The sequence below is a fragment of the Pelophylax lessonae genome (genome assembly GCF_965119305.1).
Source record: "Pelophylax lessonae genome assembly, chromosome: 9".
NCBI classification, from domain to species: domain Eukaryota; kingdom Metazoa; phylum Chordata; class Amphibia; order Anura; family Ranidae; genus Pelophylax; species Pelophylax lessonae.
Genome location: NC_138776.1, coordinates 180,272,521 through 180,292,108, shown reverse-complemented (window position 1 = coordinate 180,292,108; position 19,588 = coordinate 180,272,521). Strand labels below are relative to the sequence as shown.

Here is a 19,588-nt window from a genome sequence, read left to right as displayed (position 1 = left end):
TAAAATTTTTGTTGGCTGTCAACAGAACGGCCGATTTTCCGTCAGTCAGTACAGATTTCGCCAGACAAAAATCAGATGAGCAAGACTGGGCATGCTCAGAGAAGAAAAAACACACGGAAAGTAAATCAGCACATGACATCACTTCTGAAGTTGGTTGTTGTTGGCCAAAAAAATTTGTGTGCAGTCTAGAGCACATTTCAACCAACACAACAACACTGGACAAAAGACGGCCGATCGGTCGGCCGATAATCGTTGCGTGAGTATGAGGCATTGGTCTAAAATCGCCTTCCCCTGCTGGGATTAATTCTAGGCTCATCAGCTGTTCAATCTTCTTCCACTCTTCTCTCTCCTCATTGAGCTGGCTTTGTCTGGACTTCCTTTCCTCCACATCCCCTCAGTATAAAAGATACACTCCCATTGTGTATTATATAAAGGTTTCCACTTATTGCATAATATCCATTTAAACTTGAGACAGTGCTCTTTAAAAAATCATCCGACGGGGCAGCAGCTCCTGTATGCCTCCGTATGTTCCCGAGGAGTTCCCTGAGGAAGTCACGTGATCGTGACCATATGCATGGGAGGAGTTGGGTGACAGAGGACTGTGTTTGTGGAACATATGAGAGCATATGGAAGCTGCTACCCCGTCGGATGATTTTTAAAGCACACTGTCTCAAGTTTTAATGTAAGTGGATATTATGCAATAAATGTGAAACCTTTATATACTAAGCATTGGGAGTGTATCTTTTATACTGAGGGGGCGTGGAGGAAAGGAAGTCCAGACAAAGCCAGCTCAGTGAGGAGAGTGGCAGGAGATTGAACAGTTGAGGAGCCTGGAATTAACCCCAGCAAGGTGATTTTAGACCTGGAAACAGGTCTAAACTGGAGGTGAGCGCAGTGGTGAAAGATGGTTGAAGTCACTGCACATTTGTATTAACTGAAATCCACAAGGGTGGATGTGGAAAACTGCAGGATAGGAGAAGCACATTTAAAGGGAAAAAAATGTGAAAGAAGAAAAGCACTACTAATCGAAATTATAGTCATTTAAAACTGTCACATTTGTTTTATTTTATGGTACACGAGAAAGTTTGTCACTGAATAATGATAGCAGTTTTGTGGTTTAAAAGTAAGGTTTTGGTTTAAAAATGTGAATTGGATTGCACACGGATAGGCGCAGCCAACATTTTTGACTTTATCTTCTTTACTCATTTCTTGCTCCCCCAACCAATATAGCTCACCATTGCTGTTTAGTGCTATGGAATGTGGCCAGGCCCTCAGCATCCTCTTATACAATGCATGGCTGCTGGCTCTGCATTGTACAGGATCACATTAGAGAGCTGCGGCCAGTTAGGCAGCAAAAAGGAAAGTCTTCAGGGGAGTGATCATAGGAAGAAAAGGAAGCCTGCAGAAGGAAGAAATAAGGTAAGTATATCACCTTATTCATTATCCCGTAAACAAAATGAGCAGTTAAAGGCTTTTCCCCTGCTTACCTAATTGTGTAGCTCACAGTCCTTCAGTGGGATCAGTAAAGTTTTTAGTTTATGGAATTACTGACTAATAGCTTCTGTTTCAATTGTGTCTTGAAAGTGTTTGTAAAGCCCAAGCTTTTTTCATTAGATGTAATAGGGAAGGGCTAAAACCCCTATCGGGTTGTTGTTTTTTTTTACTGTCTCCTGCTAGGAAGATTTACCCTCATTCTCTGTCCTGGAAATGCAATAAGAATTCTCCCTAAAGTGAACAGAATTATCATCTTAGTTTTCATGGGAACAGGTGGAGGGATTTTACCTCACCTCTTGCTCTGACATCTCTAAAATTTTGGATTTCCTTTCACTTTCTATCTGTGTGATGGGTTTCACTGGAGCACAGACAGCAGTGAAAACTTAGAAGGTCTAAATCATGAAGGTAAAACTAGAGGAAATAACTAAAAATATACATGGTTTACCAAAAGGCAACTACATACACTCACTGACCACTTTATTAGGTACACATGTTCAATTGCTTGGTAACACAAATTGCTAATCAGCCAATCACATGGCAGCAGCTCGGTGCTTTTAGGCATCTAGACATGGTGAAGATGACTTACTGAAGTTCAAACCGAGCATCAGAATGGGGAAGAAAGGGGATTTAAGTGACTTTGAACGTGGCCTGGTTGTTGGTGCCAGATGGACTGGTCTGAGTATTTTAAAAACTGCTGATTTACTGGGATTTTCACGCACATCCGTCTCTGGGGTTTATAGAGACTAGTCCGGAAAAGAGAAAATTTCCAGTGAGCGACAGTTGTGTGGATGAAAATGCCTTGTTGATGTCAGAGGAGAATGGGCAGACTAGCTACAGATTATAGAAATGCAACAGTAACTGAAATAACCGCTCGTTACAATCAAGATATGCAGAATACCATCTCTGAGCGCACAACACATCAGACTGTGAAGCAGATGGTCTACAACAGCAGAAAACCACACTGTGTGCCACTCCTGTCAGTTAAGAACAGAAAAACGAGACTACAATTCGCACAGACTCACTAAAATTGGACAATAGAAGATTGGAAAAAACGTTGCCTGGTCTGAGAAGTCTCAATTTCAGCTGTGACATTTGGATGGTAGGGTCAGAATTTGGCATAATTAACATGAAAGCATGGATCCATCCTGCCTTGTATCAAGGGTTCAGGCTGGTGTTGGTGGTTTAATGGTGTGGGGGATGTTTCTTGGCACACTTTAGACCCCTTCGTACCAATTGAGCATCATTTAAATGCCACGTCCTGCCTGAGTGTTGTTGCTGACCATGCCCATCCCTTTATGACTACAGTATACCCACCTTCTGATGACTATTTCCAACAGGATAATGATTATGTGACAAAGCTCAAATTATCTCAAACTGGTTTCTTAAACCGGAAAATGAGTTCACTGTACTCCAATGGCCTACACTGTAACCAGATCTCACCAATAGAGCACCTTTGGGATGTGGTGGAACAGGATATATGCATCATGGATGTGCAGCTGACAAATATGACGTAACTGCATGATGCTATCATTTCAATATGAACCAAAATCTATAAGGGAATATTTCCAACGCCTTGTTAAATCTATGCCTTGGAGAATGAAGGCAAAAGGAAGGTCCAACCCTGTACTAGCATGGTGTACCCAAAAAGTGGCCGGTGAATGTATACTACTAAGCCTGTCACTATTAAAAGTGCATATTTAGATGTTTTGTCTGCAAGATGGGTATTGAAGCAGAACTACACTGCATCTGAGCAACACAAACCCAAAGCACTCTTTAATTCATTTTTAAAATTCAAAGCAAACTCTCACCATGCTTTATTTTGATGAGAAATCTCTTTAAAAAACACCCCCTAGCATGTTTGGCTATGGCCATCTTGAGTAAGGGCAGATCATTTCATGTAGCATTCACTTACTAGAATCCATCTGCCCTTAGCTCATGCATGTGGGCAGGAGGGTGTGCTTAGATGAGTAAACCCCTCCTAAAGGCATCTGGTATGTATGATGTCATTTGCCAAGGAATGGAGACCAGGAAGTAACTGAAGAAATGTTAAAAAAAAAGTACATTTGATATACATTCTTATTAACTTATTAACTAGCTGCATAGGTATTAAAAATAGTCCATATTGATTGAGAGAGTGACGTTCAAATTTAAGTTAGTTTTTTTATAATATATTTGAAAGCATTTTTAAGGATCCTCAAGTTACATCCTTACACCTGCTCAGTTGTAGTAAACAGTCCAAAAACCAAAAATGAGAAAGCCTAAAGGCTGATACGTATAGGCCAAATATTGACCAGCTTTTATCGAACGGGCTTGCTGGGAAACCAGGATCTGATCAGCGCTTGCAGTCAATAGCCTGTGTGTTCTGGTGGTGGTACCCCCCCACTCCCCGCCCGATTGTGTACGTTGTGGCCCTGGGAAACCGGTATATGCCTTCTGTCAGCCCAAAATGGATTCCTTTTTATTTTACAAGACTTTCAATAAAGGATGTTTTATGCTGCATCCTTTGGGGTAATGGTCTATTACTGGTGATCCCAGTTGGATACCCACTGATGTTCCATCAAGGCAAATATTTGAGAGCTTGCATTATTGTGAGCACAGACTTCAGTGTAAAGACTGCTTCATCTTTTACCATTAAGTGGTCGGTGTGGTTATGTTTTATGTAGACAGCATAGCAACTTGGCATTTCCCAGCAACTGGGAAAGCTCTTCTGGCGCCATCACATCATGTGTTTGTTTAATATGCTGTGGTAGTAGTTTTGGTTTAGGATTCCACTCTCTGTGCAAGTTGCAGACTCTGGATCCAGCAAAAGAGCCCCAGACCATAACACCTCCTCCTCTGACATTTGGTGTCACACACTGAGCAACCATCCTTTCACCTACTTGACGCAAACCTGCAGCTTAAAATCTTCTGTTCACAGTTGAAACTGAGACTTGCTTTGATCAGTGTTAAGCTGTGCTTGAAGCAGTTGCGTGACAGGCAGCTCACAGGACAAGCTGTTAACTCTCAGAAACATGTCTTCTGATTCTTTTGTGGCTTTGGGTCTGCAAGACTTCCTTCTGTCAAACTGGAGAGTTTTCTCCAGTTCCCAAGCACCTTTCTATGGTCTAGGAATGTGTACTCACTGACACATTGGCTTTATTTGCAATCTCCCTAAAGGAAAAACCTACACTTGTAAGGATTGTCTGTCTGTCTGTCTTTTGAGGCGTCATGCATGCTGAGCATTTTTACAGCTGTTGTTTTTGTTGTCAGGCATTTTTTTCTACAGCCAGTAAACTCCCCAGCATATTATCCCGTGTCCATGCACACATAGGCTTTTATCAGCATTTTTGGCAGGGGCGTTTTCAGGCTGAACGCCTCCCCCCCCCCCCCCCGCCCCTCCCCAGAACTACTAAATTTAAGGAGGAATTTTTAGCCGTAAAAACTCTTTAACGCTGAAAAACACGGCTATCCAGAGTGTTTTTGAGCCTCAAGAGTAAAGTTTTGCTAAAAAACTCGCATTTTTGACGTTCTGCAGCTAAGGCTACGGTCATTTTTATAATGTCCAGTGTGCATGAGGCCTGATAATTGCCATTGTCTTGGCATTTTACTACTTCCTGTAGTAAAATACTTTATAAATATTGCTTATGAAGGTGCTGTAACACAGTCTGTTTCCATGCTGCTTTTATACAGATTTGTAAATGCTCAACAAAAGAGCTCGTAAGTAGGGAGGGGCTATACACCCCGTTGAACATCTCGAACAGGGAAAAAGTTCTAGTGAACTCTATTAAAGTCCATGGGACACAAACATGAAAAAAAAAAAGTCCTAATTTTAAAGGCTTATATAAGTTATTGCCATAAAAAAGTGTACTGGGTACTGTGCTGGGGGACATGTATCAATGCAAAAAAAAAAATTTTTTAAACGATAATTTTTAAAGGAGCAGTGATTTTAATAATGCCTAAAATGAAACAATAAAAATGAAAAAATCCTTTAAATATCGTGCCTGGGATGACCCCTTAACCACTTGATGACCAGCCACGTAGATCTACGTCGGCTGACTTTGAGTGGTTATACCGGGATGATGCCTCTAGCTAGAGGCATCATCCCGGTACCGTTGTTTGAAGCCGACGGTCGGCTTTCCGTCGGTAATGATCGATGCGGCTCGGCCTCGATCCCCGCCCCTCCCGCCGCCTTCCGAGGCTTTGCTCGGGGCTCCCGTCCCACCGGGAGCCCCGAGCACCCAGCCGGCGCGTCCGCCGGCTGGATGGAGTCCCGATGAATGCCGGAAACGGCATCGATCGGGTCTCCGATGACGTAACCCGGAGGCGGCGTCCATGACGTCACATCCGGGTTACTGTGCTGCAAAAGGCGGCAGATTTGAAAATCGGCTGTATGCAAAAATGCCGTTTTCGGCGTTTTGCATACAGGGAAGTGTAGTGGAGGGGTCTAGGGTCTTTTAGACCTCCATAAAGAGTACCTGTCACTACATATTGGTGTCACAAGGGATGTTTACATTGCTTGTGACAGCAATAAAAGTGATCCGATTTTTTTTTTTAAAAAAACCTGTAATAAAGTTAAAAAAAAAGAAAAAATAGGAAAAAAAAAAAAAAATTTAGTCGCCCCCGTCACCGTTAGCTCGCGCACAAAAAAAACGTATACGCAAGTCGAACCGCAAATGAAATCGCTGTTCAAACCACACATGTGAGGTATCGCCGCGATCGCCAGAGCATGGGCAATAATTTAAAAAAAAGAGCTACACTCTAACTCTAAACTGCTAACTGCTAAATAAATTTAAAGCGTCGCAGATTGAGATCTCTATTGACCGTAGTTTGTCGCCATCCCACTGGGGGGGGGGCGCAATTTTAAACCGTAACATGTTTGGTATCTATTTACTCGACGTGACATCATCTTTCACAATATACAAAAAAATGGGCTAACTTTACTGTTTAGTATTTTTTAAATGCAGTGAAATGTGATTTTTCAAATTTTTTCCAAAAAAATGGCGTTTTAAAGACCGCTGCGCAAATACCGCGTGACAAAAATTTTTGCAATGACCGACATTTTATTCTCCAGAGTCTTTGCTAAAAAATATATATATAATGTTTGGGGGTTCTAAGTAGTTTTCTAGGAAAAAATACTGGTTTTAACTTGTGAACAAAAAGTGTCCGAAATAGGGCTGGGGGTAAAGTGGTTAATGTGCCTATAAAATGGCGCATCTGTACGATGAATGGAGCAAGCTGCAGCAATACTGACATTTCTAAAGGAAAAAATGTAATTTAAACTTGCTGGCTGCTGTAATGTTTCCAGGTCCCAGGCAATACAGACAAAACAAATTTAAAAATAAACAGCGTGAAGTCATCCCCCCAGGCCCTTCAAGGCGTAGGGTTTCCTCCAAAATCTATACCAGGCCCTTTGGGTCTGGTAAAGTTTTTTAAGGGGAACTCCATGCCAATAATTAAACAAAATGGTGTAGGGCCCCCCTCAAATCCATACCAGACCCTTATCCGAGCATGCAGCCTGGCAGGTCAGGAAAGGGGGCCGCGAGCGAGCGCCCCCCCTGAACCATACCAGGCCACATGCCCTCAACATGTAGGGGTGGGTGCTTTGGGGCAGGGGGGCTCTTGATAGGGACAAGGGCCTCTTTCCGACAGTCCTGGGCTGTGATTGTCTGGGTTTGCGAGTGGGGGACTTAATTGAATCTGGAAGGGGGGCTTAACAAGGGGGCCCCCAGATCCTGCCCCCCCCATGTGAATGCGTATCGGGTACATTGTACCCCTACCCATTTACCAAAGAAAGTGTCAAAAAGTAAGACCCAAAGGAAACAGTTTATGACAAGTCCTTTATTAAAAAAATAAAAAAATAGTTTCCCTCGATGTAAATCCATCGTGAATCAAGACACCCGCCAGACCCGGGAAAAAAAAATGCTTCCGCCTCTTAGGAGGCATCCCGCCGTCTGCCTTCTCTCCGCTTTGACAGCTCTTGTATAGACAAGGGGCAGGGCCACCTTTCCACGTCACCTGGTGGCACCACCCCTTCTGACATCAGCCCCGCCCCTTGCCTATATAAGAGCGGTCAAAGCAGAGAGAAGGCAGACAGCAGGGCGCCTCCCAAGAGGCGGAAGCGTATTTTTTTTTCGGGCCCGGCGGGCATCTTAGTTGATGATGGATTTACATCAAGGGACACTATTTTTGTATTTTTTAATTAATTAATTGTCAAAAACTGTTTTTTGTGTGTCTTACTTTTTTACACTTTTTTGGTGAATAGGTAGGGGTACTATGTATCTGATACCTATTCACATGGGGGGGGGGGGTCTGGGGGCTTTGGGGGGCACCCCCCCCCAATGTTAAGGGAAAGCGGCCTGGTATGGTTCAGGAGGGGGAACGCTCACTCCCCCCCCCCTTTCCTGACCTGCCAGGCTGCATGCTTTGATAAGGGTCTAGTATGGATTTTGAGGGGACACCACGCCATTTTTTTTTAAATTGTGTCGTGGAGCTCCCCTTAAAATCTATATTTCTGTCAACAGGTTCCCCTTAACCACTTAAATACAGGGCATGTTCACCCCCTTTTTGCCCAGAACATTTTTCAGCTTTCAGTGTTTATTGGCATCTATGAGAAATCCGGGTCAGCGTGGCATGGCACTGCTCCCTGCCTTTAAAATTGGCCTCTATAGGAAATCTTGGTCAGCGTGACATGGCACTGCTCCCAAACCTTAAGGGACAGGGACACCAAACATGGGGAGCACCGAGAGGGGACACAGGGCTACAACATTTCCATACAATGGAGTATGCCTGTACACTACACTGCCTAATTTCAATTGTCACACACTATACACGGCTGCCGTGTAAGCAGCAGCCTTATATAGTGTGGGGCGTGGACTTAACCCCTGAGCCATTAATTGGCCAAAGGCAGAGTAAATTTTGCTGTGATTGTCCAAAGCATACAGGTCAGGTGCATGCTTTGCCCAATCATCAGAAATCAGTGCACTGCAAGAGCGCTTAAACTGTTCAATAAAAACTGGAAAATGGGGGTGTTCTAGACTTTTGACAGGTAGTGTATGTGTAGAGGACCAGTTTAGGAGAGTCAGAGTGCATGCAGCTGATGACATTATCGGCGCATGCGCTCTGAAGATCCGGCTTACAGCGCTGGACCTTTAGAGCCTGTGCCAGAAACTGTGGCTCCCGCGCCATGACGCGGCAGGAAGTCATCGTGGCTCCAGCCAATCACATAGCCGGAGCTCGTGAACTCGGAAGACAGACAGGGGGAACATGTCAGCCCTCTCAGCGGTGACTTTACATCGCTGGAGGGCTTCGTTCCAAGGTAAGTATTTCATAATGTGCTAGTATGCTATGCATAATAGCGCATTATGACATTGCCTTGTAGGTTTTTTTTTTTTTTGAAAAGTGATGGTTTACAACCACTTTAAGAGTGGCAAGAGGTTAGACCATCTTCTTTTCTTTTTAATTGCTTTTTTGGGTCTTCTTGAAGATATTTCCAAAGACTCATGTTTTTCATGTCACCGACACCTCTTCAGTGGATTGTTGAAAGGTTAAAACGTTTGTCAGTTTATTTGTTACTATGTCCTAATATTTTATATTCATGCATTGAGTACAGAGATGTAGAGTATGCAGCACAGATCACATGGTATTGTATACTGCAGAGTATGTAACTTACAGCATGTTGTAGAGAGTGAAGTGGGCTAGGGTACATTAACATACAGCATGCCATACTGAGTGCAGTAGCTTTGTAGTGCCCCCTTAATTTTTTGGTCAAGTTAGAAACTCCTTGTTTGGTTGTGAGAGTGATGGCACATAACATTGGTAGTTAATGAGGAAGTGCCTCTTTACATTACTGGGAAAAATGCCTCCTCTCCGTCAGCATTGTGGTCAGTGGTAGGAAAAGTGTGTCAGTGGTTACTTAAACCCCTGGGTTAGGCTCCCCTTCAGCGACATATAAAGGTGTCTGTATACTGATTGTGCGGATAGACAGAGTTAAGAGTTTCCCATCCAATGTGCTATACATTACCCACATAATATATGAATAGTATGGTATCACCCCAGCGACATGGCAGTAATCAGTATTTTTGACAAATAAACTTGTAACAGCACATGTCCACCAACCTAGACATGTAACTCTTGGTTGCTAGCCAGCCGAAGCAACATGTCTTGGTACCCCTGTGGAAAAACCAAGAAAGTGACAGTGGGATGAAGCAAAAACCTGATCTCCCATTCCTGGATTTTAGCATTAATAAATAAATAAGATGTATTTTTTTCCTTCTTTTTTTTTTATTTTGCAAGTTATGAGTGATGGAGCTTGTACCATCAGAGGTTTAAAGGCAGTATTTGCACCAAGGAATATGTACCGGTACATTTCTATCCTGTAGTACCATTTATACTGTCCACTTTGCACTTTGTGTTGCTATTTGTATACACTTCTGCTAAATATTTTCCAGTTTTAAACCGTTATGGCACATAAGTGATTTTAATCAACTGCTTTATTGTAAGTTATGCATACATAAACTGCCAGTGACAGAATCTTGGCCAGAAAAAAAATCTCTTATTTTCAGAATGCAACATTAGTGTGCAGAGGCATGTCATGACTTTGCATGTCCGTTTGTGAATTGCTTGAATTTGCAATAAATTGTAAAACTTTAATGTATTGATTTTGTTTTTGAACACATTTTAACCAGCATGGTCTACGATTAGCTAAACACATCCTATCACTGCCGTATACATTTTGTCTTTAGTGTTGGCAGGCTGGGGTTTGCAGGCACATTATGTGTAATGGTATGCTGCTGGTTGAATATAAAATATTGCACCTGCCTTTACTACTGCATGGGGCTAATGGTACAGAATAGCTAGATCACAACATCAAAATTTTATTTTGCATTTGCCAGTATTTCCCTTTGCATGAAGTTATAAACAGTTCCATCTACCATTCCCCATCTGCATCCCTAGAAGTTCACAGACTAATTGTATAAAATATAACTTTTACCATAACGATAAATCATTTAGAACAAAATAATTTGTGTAATATAGGATGGGATACATACAAATTTGATACCATAATTTAAATTAAAATAATAAATGTAAATATGCTGAAATAATGTACATATTAAAATTTGATATTGATTAATTCATTTTTATTAAGTTTTGGACTATCTATGTCACAGTGATCTTTATAGTCTCAGACTAAAATAGTTGTTTAACCAAATAATTCTGTTGCTCAGTCTGTAATATAACAAAGATAATAGATATTTTATATGGCTAGATTTCTATCGGAGTAAAGAAGCACTCATATGAATGTTTGCAAATGTGTATTATTCAACATTTAAGCTGGCTATTGTTTAAGTTTGTGGCCCTTTAACTGGCATTTCCTAGGCAAACCTCTGTTTCATAAATCCCTTAAAAACAAAATATTAAGAGCTGCTAGGAATATGTTTGCAAGCCCTACAACAAGACCATAAGGCTGAAGACACTTTTTTGGACAGAACTGTCCTTGTCAGCTGTACCAGATGTAAATAAAGTCTGAGCATTTATTCAGACAGCACTAGAACTTTGTAAGTTGTCCTCTACCATCTTAATGAGCATCCTGGGGAAGATGCAGGATTACCTTGCTGCAGTGAAAAATTGGCAGGCCCATTTATCTTTAGGCTCAGTGATGAACTGTGATTTAAATAGCTGGTTCTCCACCGGGACCTAAGAGATCTATCAAACTTCAAGAAATGAGAGGGGCCATTTATCATCTGCCAGGGCCTCTTGTAGCTTTTTGTCAAATAGATGTGACATCCAGACAGACAAAACCTTGTTAGTTGTAGCTCAATGCTTTGGACAGGAGGGGATACATCACAGCACTTGTTTCCCTTATGGAAAATGTTGTTAAATGGATAAAATGGATTTTTATGTTCAAGGTCTAGCATATCCATGACACTGAAATGTTTTTTTTTCACATGTGTCAGTTTGTTCAGCACTAAAATTTTCCTGATCATGATAGGAAATGCAGATTCCCTAAAAACACCATTTAAATCGGAATTTAAACAAACACTAAGGCTACTCTCCTCATATATGCTACTGAGTAACACAAAAAATATATATATATATATATATATATATATCTATCAATGTATTTACAATAACGTATTTAATAATATAATAGAGTATTTATACATCTGGATTTAGCCAGAAAATAGTTAATGGATTTTGCCAGAAAATTAATAATGCTGTTTAGAACTCCAGCTGAGTCAAAAGGCTGTTTTGTATGCATGTGATATTTGCTTAGTTATAGATAATAGAGACTAGTTGTGCTGTACCACCAACCCTTTCAGTTTCACAGGCAGTCATGTTCGTGCTATTGCATGGTCCTTAAATCATATAAAAGTAATGCATTGCGGATATATTAATCAGTAAGAATGGTAAAAGATCATTGATTATTACTACATGCTAAGTCTCCCTTTACATGAGGGAGTCTCAGAATGACTGTATTTTAAGGGCATGTTAACATATTTTGCAATGAACTCCTAAAAAAGCATGGTAATATTGACTTTCTGCAGGAAAGTGTGTTTGTTTGTTGATTTTTTTTTAATTTTTTTCTCTCTTTTAACTAAAATCGGGTTTGTCTGGTTTGTTGAGAACAAAGCAGCAGTGAACTGTTTTGGAGCCAGATAATATTGGAGCCAGATAATAGAATGGAACAGTTTCAGATTTAGAAAACAAACCGACATCATCATCATCATATTAAAGTATTGTTCTGCAACTTTTAGGCAGTGGAGTGGCATGATTGGCATCATTCATAATTCTATCAGTTACCCAGTACAGATCTTTGTTTAGTAGGGCTGTGTTCTTTTAAACATTGTGAATGGTGGATAAAGAATGTGCTAACTGACCATTCACAAAATACCATGATCTATTATAGCTCTGCACATACAGGACCCATTGAGATGAGTTTGGTCATTCTGTGTTGGGTAATATTACTAAGCTTCCCAAGTTCCGTACACTGTGGCCAGTGAACAATCCTTTATGCAATCCTGATCAAGAGGTCACAAACACTGATCTTATTTTAATGTGCTAGGAAATTTGATAAATCACATTTAAGTTTCTATAATTCAGTTATAGTTAGTTTGAGTACTTTGAAGTTTGAAGTACTGAGTACTTCTATTCCCTTCCATGTTACATATTTTAGCGATTTATATCCCAGCTAAAAGTATTTTAATTTACAACAAGGATGCATATACAGCATTTGTTTAGAGTTCTAAGTACTTACTTATGGTTTACAGCATAGACATTTTACATTGTAAGTCATGCAGATTCTGGGCAGTGAAGGCTTTTAATACCAGTTTAAAGCAATGCATAAAAAAATAGACTTGAAGCAGCCTATAGTTGGTTAATATTCATCTCCACAAGCAGGTGTCACTTCTGCTATTGTTTTCCATATACTAATGCCTCTCTAAATGCACCATTAACCCCTCCCTGTTTAGAGACAAGCATGTGACAGTAGTTTTTCATAATTTTATAATGTTTATTTTTGCTGGTTAGGCTGAACTAAAATGAATGTACAATAATCCTATTTCTTAATAAAATATGTTAATGCTATCAGTATTTCTGGCAAGACTCTACACTCCTCAATTTGCATAAAGCATTTTACCCCTATTTGACAATGATACTAAAATAATACGAGGGTTTTTTTTAATTCTTCTTAAAATGGTGAATATCAAACAAGCTTTACTCGGTTTCTCAGAAAAAAAAAAAGGAATGACTCCTGTTGTGAGAAATCTTTGTGAACCTTTGGTTGTCATCTGGAATTCTGCATGAATGGTTTGTAAACTCTTTAACCAAGTTAGAACACTAAATCTAGTCTTCTTTAACTTATCATATTTACAACTGCCCACTTCTCCATATCTTTACTGAAGAACTGACTTAAATGATTTGGATTGTAAAAGTTAGTTAACCTATAGGAAACATACATCTGGAATGATTAGAGGCAGTTATTCATAGTTACATAGTAGGTGAGGTTGAATAAAGACAATAGTCCATCCAGCCCAACCTGTGTAGGTGTGTGTGGACGTATTCATTTCTCATACCCCTGAATGTTTCGATCCTTGAGATGTATGTCCAAGAGTCTTTTCAAAATAGCGATACTCCCCACAGTTATTCCAGTCACAGAATTTGCAAAAAATAAAATACAATTTTGGTTACTTGTTTTTTAATAACAGGATTGCGTTGAAGTGCAGTGTGTCCTGATAAAATGGAATTTCAGTGTTGAAGCTTGTAAGAGTACAAAACGTTTCATAAAATTTTTTAAACGGGTTTTTATCAGGTTGTAGTTTAGTAATTAGTTTAAAAAAAAGAATAAATCATCACTTTTGGTTCTCTAACAAGAAGTGAATATTCTGTAAGGATCAGTGCAAAAAAAAAAAAAAAGAAAAACAAACAGTGGGAGTCTCTTGCTGTTACAATTTTTAATTATAAAATCACTAATGACAAGTCATTAAACATTAATGAATGTAAGGATTTGGTCTGGCTAAGTGCCAACCTCAGTTACACTAAAAAACAGTTTTGTGTGGTAAAAAGCTGACCATTCATGAAATATCATCCAAAAAGTGTACATGAACTAACAATTTTGTAAGCAAGAATGAATGACACCACTCCCTTAATTTCTTCTTAAATCAAATTAACAGGTACAGAAATGTTTGATTTACCTTATTGCCATTAAAATATGTTGTACTAGTTACTAAGTGTAAGGGGTTGCAAACTTTTTCCCTCAATCACCTAGATTGTTATACAAGTTGTTAGCATGTTTATTCAGTATAAAATGTTAGGTCTCTTTATAAAGCAAGACTTGCAGCTGCTCTCCTGGAAAACAGTTAGGGATTTCCCTTTTGAACTACATAAATGTGGACTGTTTTCCCTACCGAATGATGTGGTATTTTTGTTCAGCTAGTGTAATGTTCTAGTCAACCCATCTTCCCAGACGATTTTACAGTTAAACTATATAACCTGGTGGCCCAGGAACCACCACAGCCTATGATTAGACAGCACTGTGTGAAGCATGAGAGCCCTGATTCCCCTCTTAGTGCTCTTGTGCAGATGATTATAAACAGACCGATATTAAGATAGATTCCAGTACTTCTACGTAGAAATACATGTTATGCATTTCCTTTCACATAGCATATCAAAAAACATTAAAAAACAACGATTTCAATTTTTTTTTGGAGCAGAATTATCCATAATGTTCCATAGGATGCTTGTATTAATCAGAAGGGACAGATTGGTTTAACAGTGAATTAACATACAACTCTATATGCTGTGTACCATTGTATGAACGTACAATGATACCACCCATACAGTAACATACAATTTGATACCCAAACCTTGAGACCTTTAATTTGATAATAAACCCTCAGTTTTTAAAGGACTTTGAGTAGTGGATTTAATCAATTACTGAATGCTTAGCTTCTTTATCTTTAAATCCTTGCTCCAGTTTATGCTGGTGCATGCCATGAATGCTGCCTCGGATTATATTTTAAAGGGTGGCTCTTTTCTCTTACAACATCCTACAAAGCCACCTTTGCATGAAGGGACTATACCTATGTCTCCTTAGGCTCCATTCACAGTTGTGCGACTTGGCATGCAGCTTTGGACTTTTAAAGTCACATGAGAAGTTTTTCCCATGTTTTCCAACTACTGCACTACTTTGGTCTGACTTTCATGCAACTTGAGGGCCATAGACTTCAATGATAACCCTTTAAAAGTTGCATGAAAGTCATACTAGATTGTTATACAATGGAACAGTTGTCCATTATTACTGCTCAAAGCCATAGTCATATCCAAGTTGCGTCAAAGTTGCACAAAAGTCGACGCAACTTCGGAGTAGTAAAAGTGGGAATGGAGCCTAAAACTGTTTGCATCAACAGAAACACACAAATGGCAGGACACTCCGCTGATCCATCTGCCCTTCTCCAGGCTAACAGACTGACTCAGTACTGCATTGTCCACTGTTCACTCTTTCCTGTGAAGACTGAAAGTCCAAGAAAGTAGCACTGAGAGGGCAAGAGCCAGCAGCATTAAAAGTTGTAAACTACAAGTGCTAGGTGAGAAAAAAAAAAATAGTTTACAGATGAATGTTTGTTTTACTGTGCTCAATGTATTAAACTACAAAAAAGCTGAGAGTTTGAGAGTTTATTACTACTTTAAGCTTGATCATGAAGATTTGCCTGCACAATACAGACAGGGTTAAAGGATCTCTATGGTCACAGCGTACACTTTTATAACATCAGCATTATAATAGCAATACAAACCATAGTTATTTTTAACAATACAATATAAGCTTACTTTAAAAATCTCCTTTCATGTTGTGAGCTTTGTATGTCTGCTGGCCATCTCTTTCCATGCCTTCTTATGTTCCCTGCATGCTTTGCAGTTTCTCCTCTGCGGTATCTTTCAATTTCCAAGGGTTATATATCCATTGGTACCTTGCTGCCTGCAAGCTATGATTCCTGTACGGACTCCACCACGTGAAACTCCTCCTCTCAGCACCTCTGTAGTGCAGAAGGCAGGCTCTATGAATTCTGTGATACATCAGTGCCAACTTCAAGATAGTTTGCAGTGGGAAATTCAATGTAGAAATTGACATATACATTTATATTTAAAAATGTACTTAAAAGATATTCTAAAAAAAAAAAATAATTTAATATATAATTGCAGTTGACCACATGATTTAAATATGGTGAACTCCCCAGCCCCCCTCCTGAACATTACATAGAAGGGGGAAAAGCTTCAGTTTTCAGAAAAAGTAGAGTAAAAATGTAGTAGCAATATTTTCTTTAAAGTATGCTATGTCTAATGTAGATAAAGTAGGTATTTTCCCAATTTGGCTGCAAAATGTTAAATACGTTGTAAATAATTAATTTGAGATTAGCCTTAAATGAAATACGATTTACATTTCAGTAGTTATTCATGCAGAAATCCAGATAATTTCTAGTTCACAAACTACTTTGTACACCTGTATTATAGAATATACAGAGTACTTAAGGATCAGTCCCTGCTCAGAGATTACAAACGAAGGTCCCTACCACAATCATACATACGCACACGCTGTAAAATAATCTGGTCATAAGCCAACAAATATGACATTTTGAATTGTGTTAGGAAAGTGGAGCCCACAGGAAGAAACAAAGGTTCAGATATAGCTTAGATTGCTTGCACAGGTTAAGAGCTGGAGGGGGTAATGGGTATTTTTGAAAAATTGGCATTGGTAGGAAATTATTGATTTAATATTCTGTTGAGTAAAAGCTTCTTATTCTGCGTATGCTTGCCCTTAGGATTATAATTAACCCAGGAAATCACGTGAAGCTTAAAGAAGGCACTCTGGGGTTCTTCATAGCAAGTGATGCCAAGGAAGTTAAACGGTATGTCTGTGGTTGATTTCTTTCTTTCATCACTTGGTGAGCATAGTTGCCAAGAATATAGCATCTTGGTGCTATAGAAGTAGGACACAGACAGCTAGATTCTTAGAAAGAATGACTGGCTGTGAAATGCCTACCCATTCTTTCTCACATCTCTGGAATGCTGGGATTCATTGAAACATGTTCATGACTCAGCTAGTAGGTAGATCTAGAACACATGCAATGAAATCTTCATTCTCATTTCTCTGTAGAACAGTGGTTCTTAAATCCTGTCCTCGGGAGCCACGAACAGGCCAGGTTTGCAAGATAACTGAAATAGATTGCAGGTGACATAATTTGCTGCTCAGTGATTGCGGTATTCTAGTCTGCATCTCCCCAAGGTAATACATTAAAATCTGGCCTGTTAGTGGGTCCTGAGGACAGGAGTTGAGAACCCCTGCTCTAGAAGGTACACTGTTGTATCAAGATTTGTTAATGTGGGCTTCTAATGTTTTACAACACCTGCTATTTCCTTCTGTTTTAACCTCATACTGCTTGACCATTGAAAGAGATAGTTTAATTGGTTCTCTTATTGTGCAACTATTAAGCAGTGTATCCATTATTAAAATGGACTTACAAGAGAACTAAATACAGTGGATTTCAGTGCACATTAGTGAGCACTGTTACACTTAGAACTAAAGCAAGATTAGATCATTTTTTATAGGATAAATGCTTTATTCTCTTTGCTCTATCGTGCTTCTACTATAGCAGCCATAATCTGACCATTAGTCTCAGATATATGGTGAGTTTCTAATGATTAAGGGCAGTCATGGTGTCATTAATGTGATAAAATTGCCTCTACATTGTGCAGCAATTGCTGCAACTTTATGCTTCCAAAGATACCAAAAACCTGGTGCCTTACAATATATATTTTGTAGGATTGACGCAAATGCCTTACGTGAGTTTAACAAACTAAAATGTTATACATTTATACATTTTAGAAAGTTCTGCCTTTTTATGGTTATTTTCACAGCCTTCAAACTAATCAGTACAAGTGTTAAAAAATCTCTGTCTCTTAATTTTAGGTGGTCACATGTCACCTGACCTGAAAGATTATTTACTAAAAAATGAACAGCCATTCTTTTTGTGAGCAGCTCTTTTCCATTGTCATTCTTGTAAGAAGGCATGGTGCCATGCAATGAAAAAAATAAGCTTTTTATGTGGTCTGTTTGTCTGTGTAAAACATGACATGTTGTTGTATATTTAAACGTTCTACATCTAGAAACATTCTTTTCTTCTCTGTTTGTGTACAGTGCTTTTTTCTACTGCAAGGCTTGCCATGATGATATTACAGACCCTAAGAGGATCAAGAAATGTGCATGCAAGCGACGTGAGTAATATTTTGCTTTCCTTGTTTGCTGTGAATTTGCGCCACATTTTCTTACTTGAAGAAACCATAGTGAGCATTCTTTGATAAATTTACAGTTAGTATTAAAACTATTTCTAAAACCAATATTTATTTTGGATAGAGTGGGGAGCCCAACATGTTGGACAGAGTGGGGAGCCCAACATGAAGGGAGAGGAAATCTCTCCAAAGTAGGGGATATCCTGTTTCAGGATAATGTTACACTTGCAACAGGTTAGTGATTCTGTTGCTGGCAGGAACTCGCCAATAACAATGACAGGATTGTTTGGAGGACACATTGAAACAATTATCTGCTGGCATGTGTTGGTCCCTTGCCAGCTATGTTGTGATGCATTTTTGGTAACAAGAGCGTGATGCCGCTCTGCCTAATACAGTGAGGGAGCACTACATAGAAAGTAGAAAGTGAGTGTTCCCTCTGTTTTTCTTGGAGGTCATTTCCCTGGAGAATTCTCGCTTGCAACAGGATCACGAGGGTGGCATTAGCCTTAGACTCACTATTCACACTATCCTTATATTAAACGCTCTGTTTTAGCATGTGGGCACCTGTCAGTTTTTGGCTGCATTGAGCTGCTGTGAGGGGGCAGTGTGATGCACTTTTTAGTCATTAACACCGTTTCTGTTTTTTTTCCTTTAAATTTTATTTTTAAGTGCACAAAATTGCACTCTTTTAATGTCTGCACAGCAGTGCGAAGCATTGGGCTGCTGTGCGGAGTCATGTACTGCTTCACTGTGGTCTGCCGTGAAATGAAGCATGTCTGTATTTTATGGCCGCTCACTACAACGCACCTCTAGGCTGCTATGTACCCTAGCAGTAACTGACGTTTATCCAGTGTGAAAAAAACACATCACGGCACTATGTGTGAATGAGAAACTGAACACAGTTGTCACTGAAACAGGTCTTACCATGAGAAGACTTCCCCTTACCTTCTGTTGTAGTGACAATGTACAGTAAATTATTTTAAGTTGTCCCATCTTTTTTTGTCTTGGGGACAATGCTTACAGGTGAAATAAGAACAAGTCTGTTTCATGGGGGTGCATATATAAACCAGTAATGCATCAAACCACTTGGCTAAGCAGTGACACAGCACAAATCCAAACTTAGTGAGAAGCTAGCACTCCAACAATGTTCCAGAATGGCTGTTTACCGCAATCCCATTTAAAAAAAAAAAAAAAAAAACCTTGAGTATGCACACCCTCTTTACCAAGATGACAGGCTGAGAAAGAATGGCAGCAGTTGTGTTGGACTATATAAATGCACAATATACTACTCCCCAAAATCAGAAACAAGTGTGATCAGCCAAGCTGTCTGTTCCAC

General features: G+C 39.6%; 1 protein-coding gene across 17 annotated transcripts in view; it reads left to right on the top strand.

The window, feature by feature from the left end:
• Nucleotides 1–19,588, top strand: part of KCNMA1 (potassium calcium-activated channel subfamily M alpha 1) — a gene marked incomplete at its 3' end in the record, with an annotated part of 993,244 nt that overhangs the window by 730,730 nt on the left and 242,926 nt on the right. For all 17 annotated transcript variants that reach the window (XM_082268091.1, XM_082268088.1, XM_082268089.1 and 14 more), the window contains 2 exons: nt 16,785–16,871; nt 18,161–18,237. In XM_082268091.1, the coding sequence (XP_082124217.1) occupies nt 16,785–16,871; nt 18,161–18,237 (164 nt within the window). The remainder of the gene's footprint in view (nt 1–16,784; nt 16,872–18,160; nt 18,238–19,588) is intronic.